This window comes from Thunnus albacares, chromosome 7, assembly GCF_914725855.1.
Source record: "Thunnus albacares chromosome 7, fThuAlb1.1, whole genome shotgun sequence".
NCBI classification, from domain to species: domain Eukaryota; kingdom Metazoa; phylum Chordata; class Actinopteri; order Scombriformes; family Scombridae; genus Thunnus; species Thunnus albacares.
This window is the reverse complement of record NC_058112.1, coordinates 34,389,416-34,402,641: the sequence shown is the minus strand read 5'-3', so window position 1 is coordinate 34,402,641 and position 13,226 is coordinate 34,389,416. Positions and strand designations below refer to the sequence as shown.

General features: G+C 38.6%; 1 protein-coding gene across 22 annotated transcripts in view; it reads right to left on the bottom strand.

Annotated features, from left to right (window-relative positions):
• LOC122985142 (NACHT, LRR and PYD domains-containing protein 12-like) overlaps positions 1–13,226 on the bottom strand; it is a 97,539-nt gene that overhangs the window by 82,298 nt on the left and 2,015 nt on the right. For 16 of the 22 annotated variants that reach the window (XM_044355544.1, XM_044355551.1, XM_044355553.1 and 13 more), the window contains 2 exons: positions 11,329–13,114; positions 4,903–5,076 (listed from right to left, as the gene is read on the bottom strand). In XM_044355544.1, the coding sequence (XP_044211479.1) occupies positions 4,903–5,076; positions 11,329–13,114 (1,960 nt within the window). Of the gene's footprint in view, positions 1–35; positions 237–1,699; positions 1,877–4,902; positions 5,077–11,328; positions 13,115–13,226 lie in introns of all 22 variants that reach the window. The other 6 variants (XM_044355563.1, XM_044355564.1, XM_044355567.1 and 3 more) reach the window with 6 other exon arrangements.

Below are 13,226 nucleotides of genomic sequence, written 5' to 3'. Positions count from 1 at the left end.
AAACCAGCACGGACTGACTCCAACTCTCTACTGACCTCAGAGTCTCCAGTCTACAGTCTGGACTCTCCTGAAGATCAGACAGCTGCTTCACATCTGAACTCAACAGGATGAAGTTTCCCCATGGATCTGTATTGTTTCCTCTCAGATCCAGCTCTCTCAGATGGGATGAGGGGTTGGACTTCAGAGCTGAGGCCAGAGAATCACAGCTGATCTTTGACAAATTGCACCACCCCAATCTGAATAAAGAATAAATGACATCACTTTAGAAAACAAAGTTCCTTTTTTTAAATCATTCAATGTTTCATAATCTGTTCAGATGTGAAGAAGGTTTAGAAGCTGCTGGAACAGCCTTCAGAGGATCTGAGAGCAGCTGAAAATATACATATTTTTAAACATAAATTAAAAACCATCTGTTTAGTCTGGCTTTTATGTAGTGTTTTATCATTTTATGGTTTTATTATTTATACTTATTTTATTTATCATCATTATTTATTTTATTCTATTTATCATCATTTTACTGTTGATCATTATCGATTATTTTATTCTATTTAATATTTAACATTTTACTTTTTTACTAATCTATGTATAGTGTGTAGTATTTGACAACTTTTTTTTGTTTTCATTGATTGTATTGTCTTTTATTATTTATATTTTATTATCTTAACTACCCATTTTTATTGTTGTCTTATTTATTGAACTTTTTTGCTTTTTAAATTGCTTTGGTGTACATTAGTCTCTAAATCCATTTTTAACATCCTACGTTTTGTCAGTCGCTTGTGCAGCACTTTGAATTGCATTTTATTTGTTTGAAAGGTGCTATATAAATAAAGTTTGATTGATTGATTGATTGATTGATAGAATGTAGAAGTTTATAAAATGGAAACTCCAAACACCTGAACCCAACAGGATGCAGGTTAAAAACGGTCAAATATAAAAGACAAAAAAAGTTCCAGTGGTTCAGAGTGAATTATCCAGTGCAGATTTTTCTTGTTATATGAAGGTTTTAAATGTGCAGCTCAACATTGCTCTGACACAGTCAATGGACTAAAGCACTGAAGAAGAAAATAGACTTTCCCATTAAGATCCTCAGTGTGGATCAGCATAATATCAGCTTTATGTCTGCAGTTTAGTGTCACCACAACTGTCACATCATATTAATCTCAGCACAGCAGTAAGAAATGGTGTCTGACCTCAGAGTCTCCAGTCTACAGTGTGGACTGAAGACTCTGAGGTCACCTGCATTGATCTCTGTGTCCCTGTGTGTGTGTGTGTGTGTGTGTGTGTGTGTGTGTGTGTGTGTGTATGTGTGTGTGTGTGTGTGTGTTCTGATGGATAAATATCAATGATCAGACATTATTCATTAAAACACATTAAAGAATATAATAAAGAAACATTTCTCCTTCATCAAATAAACTTTTTAAACCATTTAAAACAGATATTAGTTGAGAGGATCTTCTGTATACAGATGTGACTCTTTACTAAAAATTATAAACATTAATTGACTTTAACAACTAACAGTGGACATTTTCTACAGTTTCTTTAAGAATCCGTCATCTTTTATAACTACAGACTAAACTTTGTACAGTAAAAAATGAAAATGTGGGAAAAAAATAACTTCATAGATGTAAATTGTACATGAATTAGGTTCAGTTGTTAAACATTAAGATCAACAATAGTAACAGACAGTCAGTAAACTTACATCAGAGTCTCCAGTCTACAGTGTGGACTCTCCAGAAAATCACACAGCAGATTCAATCCTGAACCCTGAATGTTTTTGTTTCCTCCCAGATTCAGCTCTCTCAGATGGGAGGGGTTGGACTTCAGAGCTGAGACCAGAGAAGCACAGCTGATCTCTGACAAATCGCAGCTCCTCACTCTGAATAAAGAATAAATGACGTAGATAAAAATCCATCATAATCCATCAGGTGTGTTCAGGTTTTAAATGTGTAGTTCAACAGTATTATGTCCTCATCAATGAGCTTTTCACTAAAATGAGCAGAGTGACATTGTCATTGTGTTATTATAGATCATCATCATGTCAGCCTTCTACAGACATCATCCAAATGTCACCACAACATTCAGACACATATTCATGTCAACACTGATCAATAAATTGATCAGGTGTGCACTGAGCACAGTGAGAAACATGTTCTCCTAATCCTAGATGTAACCTAGAACGATCCTTTACAAATATACCTGCAGGGCCATATTTATGCTCCTGTTTACTGCTGGTGCAGCTACACAAAGTGACATCATTTCCTGACAGGAAGCATCATGCACATGTTGAAGCGTCGCCTGTTGTTGGTGGCAGCTCAGACATGACTACAGATACAAACTGCATTTGGAAATATGATTTGCTCTCTTTGTATCTGTTGGCCTGTATGAGTTTAAAGTGAGTGTGTCAACAGTTTTCTTACAGATGTTTGTCTTTTATAAATTAGCGACTAAGTTCAAAGTGAAACCAGCTGTTCAGTACGGTGGCCCTGAAGTGCAGATCACAACGACAAATAGGAAAACACAACAGCACATCAAAAAACACAACAAATAACAAAACACAACAAATAACAAAACACAACAAATAACAAAACACAACAAATCACAAAACACAACAAATAACAAAACACAACAACAAATAACAAAACACAACAAATAACAAAACAGAACAACAAATAACAATACACAACAACAAATAACAAAACACAACAACTAATAACAAAACACAACAACAAATAACAAAATACAACAACAAATAACAAAATACAACAAATAACAAAACACAACAACAAATCAAAAAACACAACAACAAATAACAAAACACAACAACAAATAACAAAATACAACAAATAACAAAACACAACAAATAAAACAAAACAACTGCAAAAGCAGAAAACACAACAATACTAACTTCTAACGGAAAAGGTAGGTACCTGCTATCGACAAAGCTTGTTGCTGATTGGACGCTCTCCCATTGACAAGGATCATCGCTGATTTTGGACAGACGCACTGTCCGTCTTTTTAACAGGAAGGATTGATTCATAAGAAGATAAACAATCAATGTATTACTTTCGTTTTTCTGTTTTCGTGTGAATTTAAAAAAAACCCAAACAAAATCCACATGCTTTTCCTGTTTTAGTCTGCAAATCGGCAGACTAAAATTATTTTTTTCTATAGAATATAGATAGATAGATAGATAGATAGATAGATAGATAGACAGACAAATACAGGGACTAATTTGAGAAAAAAAATCAGAGGGAGATCTTTCAAAAAAGTTTTTATTCATTCATTCGAATAAATCACAGTACCGCCACTCGGACAGACGTGCTAAATACATTTGGGCTCTAATTTAACTGAATAAGTGCAATGACAAGAACAGCGTAGTGGGTCTGAAGCTCACAGAGATGTGTGCACATCTCCGTGTGCACCTGCTATGTACGTGCAGCAGTGCAACATTCAAAACGGATGGATAACGGTGAATATAGATCAGTGGGTGTGATGATTAACGCTCTCTCAGCCAGTCACATAGATGTGAAACAGTTGCACAATCATAGTAAACGTGATAACTACAGGTAAACAAAAAGAAGGCTTTTCTTTAGAAAATGTCTGGATGGTTCAAAGTGTTACAACATGAACACACATCATCAAAAATCTGAAGAGAAGACAGATGAAGTTATTTTCATCAGTGAGTTGGCCTAATAAAAAAAATAATTAATTTGGTGAAGCTATTGATATGATTATATCGAATCGCTATTTCAGCAATGATTTTAATGTATCTCACCTTGTACACTAATGTAAAATTACTTACTAAACTATTGCATAGTTTAGTAATTAATGTTACACAACAGTGTTTGCACTTCAATGTGTTTCAAGAGTAAAATGAGATGCTACTTTTGGTAAAAACAAAGTTAGAAAAGAGGCTGATGAGCTCAGGTAAACGGACGCTCCTTCATAAAAAGCAGAATATCGAGGTATAACCGACCAGTCTGCTGTGTGTAGAGGTGTGTGTGGTTATTTTGTAGCAGCCTGGTGTCATTTTCAGGCGAATTAATGAAGGTAAAGAAAGTGAACAGCTGTGTGTAATGGCACTGCGCTCTTGCGCAGAGGCAACCTCTGATCCATTTACTGCATCAACACATAGCCTAGACGCAGTCATCTCGACTGCCATGGGAGCGCGAGTGCTGACAGTGAAAGTTCATTTCTGATTCTGTGCTTTACTTGGATTTTTATAAAAAAATATTTTATTTTTATTTTAGATATATATAAAAAAACAAACAGGGATTCTCCCTCCAAATCACACCCTCTATCTATCTATCTATCTATCTATACATATATATACTTTTTTGTATGCTACAGCAAAAAACAAGTTGTTTTCTGGATTGAGTTTCTTTTGTATTCCAATTGCCAATTTGCAGACTAAAAAAAAAAAGCATGTTTTGTTTTGTTTTTAATTCACACGAAAAACAGAAAAACAAAGTGATACATTGATTGTTTATCTTGTTATGAATCAAATTGAACACAGCTCTGGGCGGAGACTACACGGACCCCAACGGAACCGTCCAATTAGCGATGATTCTTGTCAATGGGAGAGCGTCCAATCAGCAACAAGCTTTGTCGATAGAAGGTACCTCCCCTTTTAGAAGTTAATGTTGTTGTGTTTTCTGCTTTTGCGGTTGTGTTTTGTTATTTGCTGTTGTGTTTTCCTATTTGTCATTGTGATTTGCACTTCAGGGCCACCGTAGTTCAGGCATTTGGACTGACAAACTTTGAAAACTTGTAATTTGTGAATGTGTTATGAATGAAATTAATTTTAAAATTTAATTTAAAACTTTTAAGTCTAAAACCATTATGGATTGAAATTGGGTAAATATAAGATGAACAAGAGGAAAACACAGTCAGTGAACTGACCTCAGAGTCTCCAGTCTACAGTTTGGACTCTCCAGTCCACCAGACAGATGCTTCACTGCTGATTTGGACAGACTGTTCCGGCCCAGATCCAGCTCTCTGAGGTGGGAGGGGTTGGACTTCAGAGCCGAAGCCACAACTTCATAGTGAGTCTCTGAGAGTCCACAATTAGCAAGTCTGTAATGCAGATAACATACATACAATATACACTTTAATAATCAATATAGACTCTAGGCATTTTGATCACTAAACAAACTAATATGTGATGAATAGCTCAGTTATCTCTGTTGGCAGAGCTGGTCGGCCATTAATCACAAGGTTGGTGGTTTGAAATTTGAGCTCCTTCTGTCCACATGTCCAAGTGTCTTTGAGCAACACGCTCAATCCAAAATTGTACGTGTATGTAAAAAAATGTAAGTCACTTTGGACAAAAGCGTCTGAAAATGAAAGTAATGTAAATGTGTCATGTTGTGATTTAGCCTTCAAATCAAAGTTGAGTTATTCAGTAACTCTCCTCACTCTCTCTGCTGCTGCACTGCAGACTTTTTAATGGGATTCTCTGTTTTGGTTTCATCTTCCAGACAAAGGCAAAGAAAATGGAGTTGCATTTATGCTTCTATAAAGTCCACAGTGATTGCTTCTTATTTGTCTTAAATGTCTCCTTGCTTTGCTCACTTGAGTCGTATCCTTGTGTCTTAGTCCCTCCCACCTAAGATACAAGGGAGAGATGCAGGAAAAGATGTGAGGGAAGAAGAATCAAGGAAACATGTTTTTGGACGTCCTCTCCTTTCAGGCGTCATCTGAAGTGACGTCAGCTGTCAGTCTACAGGTGTTAACAGCTCTTCAGTGTCTTTTGATGTGCTGGAGTTTAAATGTGATGTACTGTCTAAAAAATGAATAATGGCGTACAGTTACTACTGCCAGCACAGTGATGTAGTGATGTCCTCCAACATGACAAAAGACAACGTGAAATATCTCTGCATGTTTCTCCTGAAATAAACTGTTTGACAAACATCTGCATGTTATATTGTGAACAGATCCATCAAACAGTTTGTAACTGCTCAGACACTGAATGCACATTTCTACTGGCAGCAACTTTTTCTAAAATATATTTAGGCGGCTAAAGAAAGCCACACTTACTTGAAAAAGTCTGGCTAGAATTAACATCAACTTTCACTTGAGGCTCAAGTCGTTCCACTAACGCAGCTTAGCTGTGTCTAGTCAACGCTAAGTCTATCCAGACTGGAATAAGCTTGAAGTGTGCGCGTCCACAGAGTACATAAGCAGCCCAGAATAGTCGATTGTCAAAAAGACGATACTATGTCGCAAAAAGAAGAGAAAACTAGAGCGGTGTTCTTCTCAGCAGCAGAACAAACCTGCTGATGAAACTATATAAAGAATATAAAGGAGTTTTCACCAGAAAGAGAAATATTGCTACAATTAACAAGGTGAAGGAGATGACTTGGCACAAAACTGATGACAGATTAAATGCATACCTGTAGGCAGGTAGTGATGGCCTAAAGTTTAGAGGAGTGAACTTGTTACTAGAAGGTTGACGTTTCAATCCCTGCATTCAGCTTGATGAGCCTGCATGGTGAAAGTGAAGAGCAGCGCTTGTCCCTATTCATGGTTTTATCTTTATTTGTTAATAAATGAGCATTCATATCAGTGACTGTGGTTATATCATCACTAAACTGGATAATATCAGATGTATAATTAAAATTATGGTGTAGTCAACTTAAGAGAACCAACTTACCAACATTACCATACTATTTGACATATTTTCTCTTTCCCAAGATCCATTTACAAGCATCACTGAAAGTTAAAAATTAACTGGAAACTGGAGAAGGATATAAGTACAGTAGAAGCCACTCATAATGATCTTCAATGTTTCCTTTTAGAAAAATAAATATGTAAATAAATAGATGAATAAATAATTTTAAAATGTTTAAAAAGTATTCTATTAAAAACCACTTAAGTTGAATGATAAATACAGTTCTTAGGGAATTAAAAACACGTTATAGACAGATGAATCAATCTTTGTCATTGTGTGGGTGAAGTTCATGCAGTTCAAGTAGTTTGTTTGCTGTACACATAAGAATAGCGTGTTTATCTCACAACCAAACCCTAGAGGGCCTAAAGTTGTCAATCTTAACATTTTGTTAATTGCACTGGTTGTGACCGACCTGTCAGCCAATTGGAAAGGTGGAGGGGTGGGAGGCAGAGGAGACCCCGTACAGTAAAGCCATGGGCTAGTCAGACGACAAACAGGAGCTGTGTGAAGTTTGTATACGCTGTTGAAGACTGTTTATGTTCATTACTTCAGTGGATGCAGAGTTTACCGACGGTTAACGGACATAATAGCAACCTGCAGAAGACTGAGGACCAGAGGGGTGTACTACGAAGCGAGATTAGTGGGTTAGCGAGGTATGTTGAGCCTAAAGCCAGGGTTTTCAATGTCACAAATGTGGCTCTCTTTTAACCTGGCTAGATCACCATGGTAACTGATGCTGCAAACCTAACCTGGTCCGGAGCAGGTTATGTTCCGAGTTTCGGCTTAAATCAGTGATAAAAAGTGCCGCCATTTCACCAACTACCTGATTTTTTAATTAACAAATTTACACGATCAGCAATTTTCTGCCAGCATTCCTCTCTTGCCTTATGTTCAGAAACAGAGTTGCTTTTTGCTGTGATAATGTATTTATATTCTTCATTGCTCTCTGTTATAATGACCTGTCCCTCCTGACTGAAGTAGGCGACACGCGATCTGTCTATTTTGTGTGGAAAAAGAGTCAAATGACGCGCCAAATGCCCCCTTTCATGGGGACCCGCACTGAGCCTGAAGCAGAAAGCCTGAGTTAACAAAGAAAGTTCATAACCACCGTCGTGATACCACTTATCTCTAATTGTGAGTTTAGGGTTTGTCGAGCCAGCTCACATAAAGAAAGCCTGGATATGTTGAACTTGCTTCGTAGTTCACCCCTCTGGAAACACTCCTTTGACTCTCTGGAAGAGTAGATGTCTCCCGCTCAGCTATCACTTCGTCTGGACTGTTGTCGCCCGCCAGCCTGTAACCTAACTCAGTTCAAATCATTCCCCTCATCATGCATCGCCTCGTTCCTCATCCTTCACCCATGTTTCAACTCAGGGATTTGTGAGTAACAATTAACTAGTGCATGTGCTATTTTATTTGACAGCTTGTGTTTGCAAGTGAAGCGGCCATTTGTTTTAGGTCACTACGCTCCCGAGCAACGACTCAGGCCTGCAACGTTTTGTTTTGGTTTTAAGGACACTATTTTATTTTGGTTGCAGAGTGAGTGTGTGCGTGTGAGTGTGGGCCGTTTAGTTCGGAGCTTCAAAATTGATAAGATAGAAAAAGGTCACAACTTCTGAGAAAGGTTTGAGAGAAAAAGGGAAACGCATTTAATTTTTGTATAATATTTTTATACCTGTTTATTTTTATTAATTGGTTTAAATATTTGTTTTCATTAACTAAATTCATTATTTGCATTTAAAGTATTGTGTGTGTGTCGTATTTACATTTCATTAAGGTGTGAGTTGGGAATAGTACTTAAAAACATAATTCTTAGTGGGATTTAAAATCGGTGATTCCTACTATACATTCCTGCTGTGGAGGCACCGCCATATATTTCTAGTTCATGGTCTTGTTAAAAAGTTTTAAAGCTGGTCATTTCACTTATGTCAGCCAGGTTAGCACAGCCAGCCACAGGTAAACGTACCCAGGGCCCCGCCCATAGTACTACAACACTTGTTAGAGTTACAGTTGCTAACTAAATAGCTACATGGGACGGGTGTAACATTTGTCATGTAGAATACCATCTCATTGACATTTGTATATTTATTAGCCTACATGAATATAAAGTTACTGAATTTTAATGACTGTTTCAAAATAAAGTACAGCTGTTTCAAATGCAGTGTGCACATTTTTGAAGCAGCAGGTTCCTTATTATAGACGAAGATAGTGGTGAAATTTACTTAAATCCCCCCCCTCCCTTTATTGTCATAAGGTTTGAGGAGACGACGTTTGTCATTGAGAGAAAATGACTTTCTGTCTCTGTCATGATGTCAGTGTTCACGCAGCAGCAGCCGCTTATCATGGGAGTAAAGTACAAAAATAGATTTACGTGGTTTAAAATGTTTTTCCACATGTTGTCATGTATGAAGAGACCCAAAATGATCACTGTAGGTGGACTACTTTATTTCTATAGGTGACTTATTTAAACAGCATAAATGTTGTATATGAATGATTCTGTCTCAGAGCTTTTTGAACCATATAAACAGCTGATCACTGTAACTGTGATCACTATAAGCAGTTAATACTGTATACATTTAAACACAGCAGAAGGTCATAGTTTGGACTTCATTTAATTTTCTTTTTGTCTTCACAGCTTGAACAAAATGAGTGAATGAATAAATAAATAACTTCAAAATAACGCTGGCACACTTTTATTTCTTAAATTATAAATGCTGAGCTTTTAAATAAAAGGGTTGTGAGTGTGAAAAGACTCTTGATGGAACCGTCTTTTGAGAGTCTGTTTCTGTCCGTCAGACATTCTTTGACACGCAGCTGAATTAAGTTTGACCGTTAACCTGCCACGGAGCAGCTAGTTCTGCTGACCAAGTTACCATGGTTACTGAGCTGGGACTCATATAAGCCGCGGTGATGGAACGAACTCACTTAAATTATCGAGGCTTATCGAAATAAACCAGGCTATCCCGTTAGCCAGCTTGATGGAACACGCCTCTGGATAAAGATTTATTCTTCAAGTTCCTGTTGCCTGCAGTCTCCTGTGTTTGGGTCCACCTGCTCTGCTCTTCACAACATACCTGACACACAGGGATTTTCAGCCTCATAGAAACTGATATTTAATTAAATGTGTTTTCTGCTGACAGACAGCAGACTCACCTTCCCTCCCTGACTATATCATCCATGACACAGGCTAAATTAGTAGAAGGAATATAAAAATAATACTCTTTCTAATGAATGATGAAAGTTGTTTTATGCTTCCTTTATTAATCAGACCTACAGTGAAAATTTTAATCCAAAATGTTAAATAGACTGAGAATCAGAAAACAAAACATCTAAACTTGGGAGTGATATTACACCTGAGTTGGTTCTGTTATTTGTCTCGATATAAAACTGAGATGTTAGTGATGTAATATCAGATCAGTCCGATCAGCTGCTGCGTCTAATCACTACAGATTTCCAATAAAGGGTTGTGTCAGTTTGATAAAAGATGAAGGATGGTCTTGTGTACTGTTTACTCCCTCCTTCAGGCAGCCTCCTCTCTCCTCCAGACAGAAATAAGCAAATTCAAACATCCTTCATGATGAGACCAATTTCCAGATCAATTTCCGGGTCACCCGAGGAGAGAGAAGACATGAAATAAGGTCATGAGAAGCACCCATCATATCAGAGTGTCTCCACAAAGTTCAAATGAAATTGTCTTGCTCATGAAACCTGAGCAGCTTCAAACTGAGTCTCTTCAATTATCACCGTGCACTCACAGCAATTAAGTATTATCAGCAGGAAGAGCTTTGCAGACTTTTTATCCCTGGGTTTCGCCTCTCAGGCTTCATACAAGCTGGTAGCTGCAGCAGATCACTGATATTACATGTATGTGTCTGTATATAAAATAAACAGACACATTATAGAAAGGTACAGCAGGTACTGTCCACTGGAAAATACTGTTGTGATGAAATAATGATTCTTTAAACATTTTCAACAGAAACTTGAAAGCTGAAGATATTTTGCTGGATTTGTATCAAACCCAAAGGAAGAAAACTAGAAGGTGAACAATAAACTGTAAAATCATTATAAATAAACAGAATAACTGTGTTTACTAATGTGAGGTATAAACACACCAACAATAATAAGTTTTTCTTGCTCTCATAGCACTTGAACATCTGAAGAACATTTGAAGTGAAGCACTATAAGTCAGAGTCGTCGTGTTCACATCCACAAACCCTCAGTGGGATAGGTGCTGGATACAAAATCTATTCAACTGGGATACAAGGAGAACTCACACACTGGAATCACAGCTCCATTTAAATTTACTGGTAACATTTCAACTGATTACAGGTCTTCCTCAGACAAATACCCACAGGAGGGAATGAAGGATATTTATATCAAAATGACCAGTGACATAATCAGTGTGTCAAGATATCCTCATCACTATGAAAATAAAAACATTAATGTGAATAGAAATATGTTTTCCTTGTGATAAGGGTATCTTGACACATGTGAATGTGCTTGCAGGTACTCCTTGTAGTGAAGCACCACTCATGTATAACTTTGGCAACAAGCAGCTGTAACACATGTTTAACACTTTGATAGTGTGCATGTGTGAATCTTTACTGTAATACTGATGGCAGCTTTATAATGTTGATAATCACATCTGGACTTACCGAGCCTTTCTGCAGTTCCTCACAGCTGGGATCAGTCTCCGTTTTCCCTCCTTTGATGTGTTGTACTTCATCAGGTCCAACTCATCCAGAACCTCCTCTGACATCTGCAGCATGTAGGCCAGAGCTGAGCAGTGGATCTCAGAGAGTTTCTTCTCTGATCTGTTCTCTGACTTCAGGAACTCTTGGATCTCCTGATGTACTGAGCGGTCGTTCATCTCCATCAGACAGTAGAAGATGTTGATGCTTCTGTCAGGAGAGATATCCTCAGTGTTCATCTCCTTCAGGTTGTTGATGGCTCTCTGGATGATTTCTGAACTGTTCTCTGTCTGACCCAGCAGGCCTCCTAAGAGACTCTGGTTGGACTTCAGAGAGAGGCCATGAAGGAAGCGAACAAACAGGTCCAGGTGGCCATTTTCACTTCTGAGAGATTTCTTCATGGCTCTCTTCAGGAAGTCATCCAGAGATGAGTAACTGTAGTATTTTCCCAGGAAGTCCTTCAGTACCTTTGTGTTCCTGCTGGTGTAACAGTGGTACATGTAGACTGCAGCCAGAAACTCCTGAACGCTCAGATGAACAAAGCAGTAGACTGTTTTCTGGAAGATCACACTCTCTCTTTTGAAGATCTCTGTACAAACTCCTGATAACACCGAGGCCTCTGTGACATCAAGACCACACTTCTTCAGGTCTTCTTGGTAGAACATGATGTTTCCTTTCTCCAGTTGTTCAAACGCCAGCCTCCCCAGCTTCAGAAGAAGTTCCCTGTCAGCCTCCGTCAGCTCCTGTGGACTCGTCTCATGTCCTTCATCATACTTGTGCTTCTTCCTCTTTGTCTGAACCAGCAGGAAGTGTGAGTACATGTCAGTCAGGGTCTTGGGCAGCTCTCCTCTCTGGTCTGTAGTCAACATGTGCTCCAGAACTGTAGCAGTGATCCAGCAGAAGACTGGGATGAGACACATGATGTGGAGGCTCCTGGATGTCTTGATGTGTGATGTGCTGGACAGCTCTTCATCACTGAATCTCCTCCTGAAGTACTCCTCCTTCTGGGCGTCAGTGAAGCCTCGTACTTCTGTTACCCTGTCAACACATGTAGGAGGGATCTGATTGGCTGCTGCAGGTCGGGAAGTTATCCAGACGAGAGCCGAGGGAAGCAGCTTCCCCTTGAAGAGGTTTGTCAACAGCATGTTGACTGATGACTTCTGTGTGACATCAGACACGACCTTCCTGTTGTTGAAATCCAGTGAAAGTCTGCTTTCATCCAGGCCGTCAAAGATGAACAAAACTTTCCAGACAGCGAGCTTCTCTGCTGTGACCTTCTGTAATGTTGGATGGAAATCATGGATCAGCATGAGGAGACTGTACTGCTCATCTTTGATCAAGTTCAGCTCCCTGAACGAAAGTGGAATCACCAGACTGACATCTTGGTTTTCCGAGCCCTCTGCCCAGTCCAGAGTGAACTTCTGCACTGAGAAGGTTTTTCCAACGCCAGCGACGCCGTTGGTCAGAACGACTCTGATGTCTTTCTGTTGGTCAGGTAAGACTTTAAAGATGTCGTGACACCTGATTGGAGTGTCATGGAGGGTCTCCATCTTGGAAGCTGCTTCAAGCTGCCACACCTCATGTTGGGTATTAACGTCTTCACTCTGTCCCTCTGTGATGTAGAGCTCAGTGTAGATCCTGTTGAGGAGGGTTTCACTTCCTGCTTCATCAGTTCCTTCAGTCACACATTCACATGTCCTCCTCAGACTGATCTTATGTTCATCTAAAACCTCCTGCAGACCACTTTCTGCTGAAAGAGAAGAATAAAATGTATATTTAAAAAGAAATATGTCTGACTGTGTTAATTTTCAGCAGGATAGAGGAGGTAGATTCCTGTCCTGTTTTCAGAGATGATAACATCA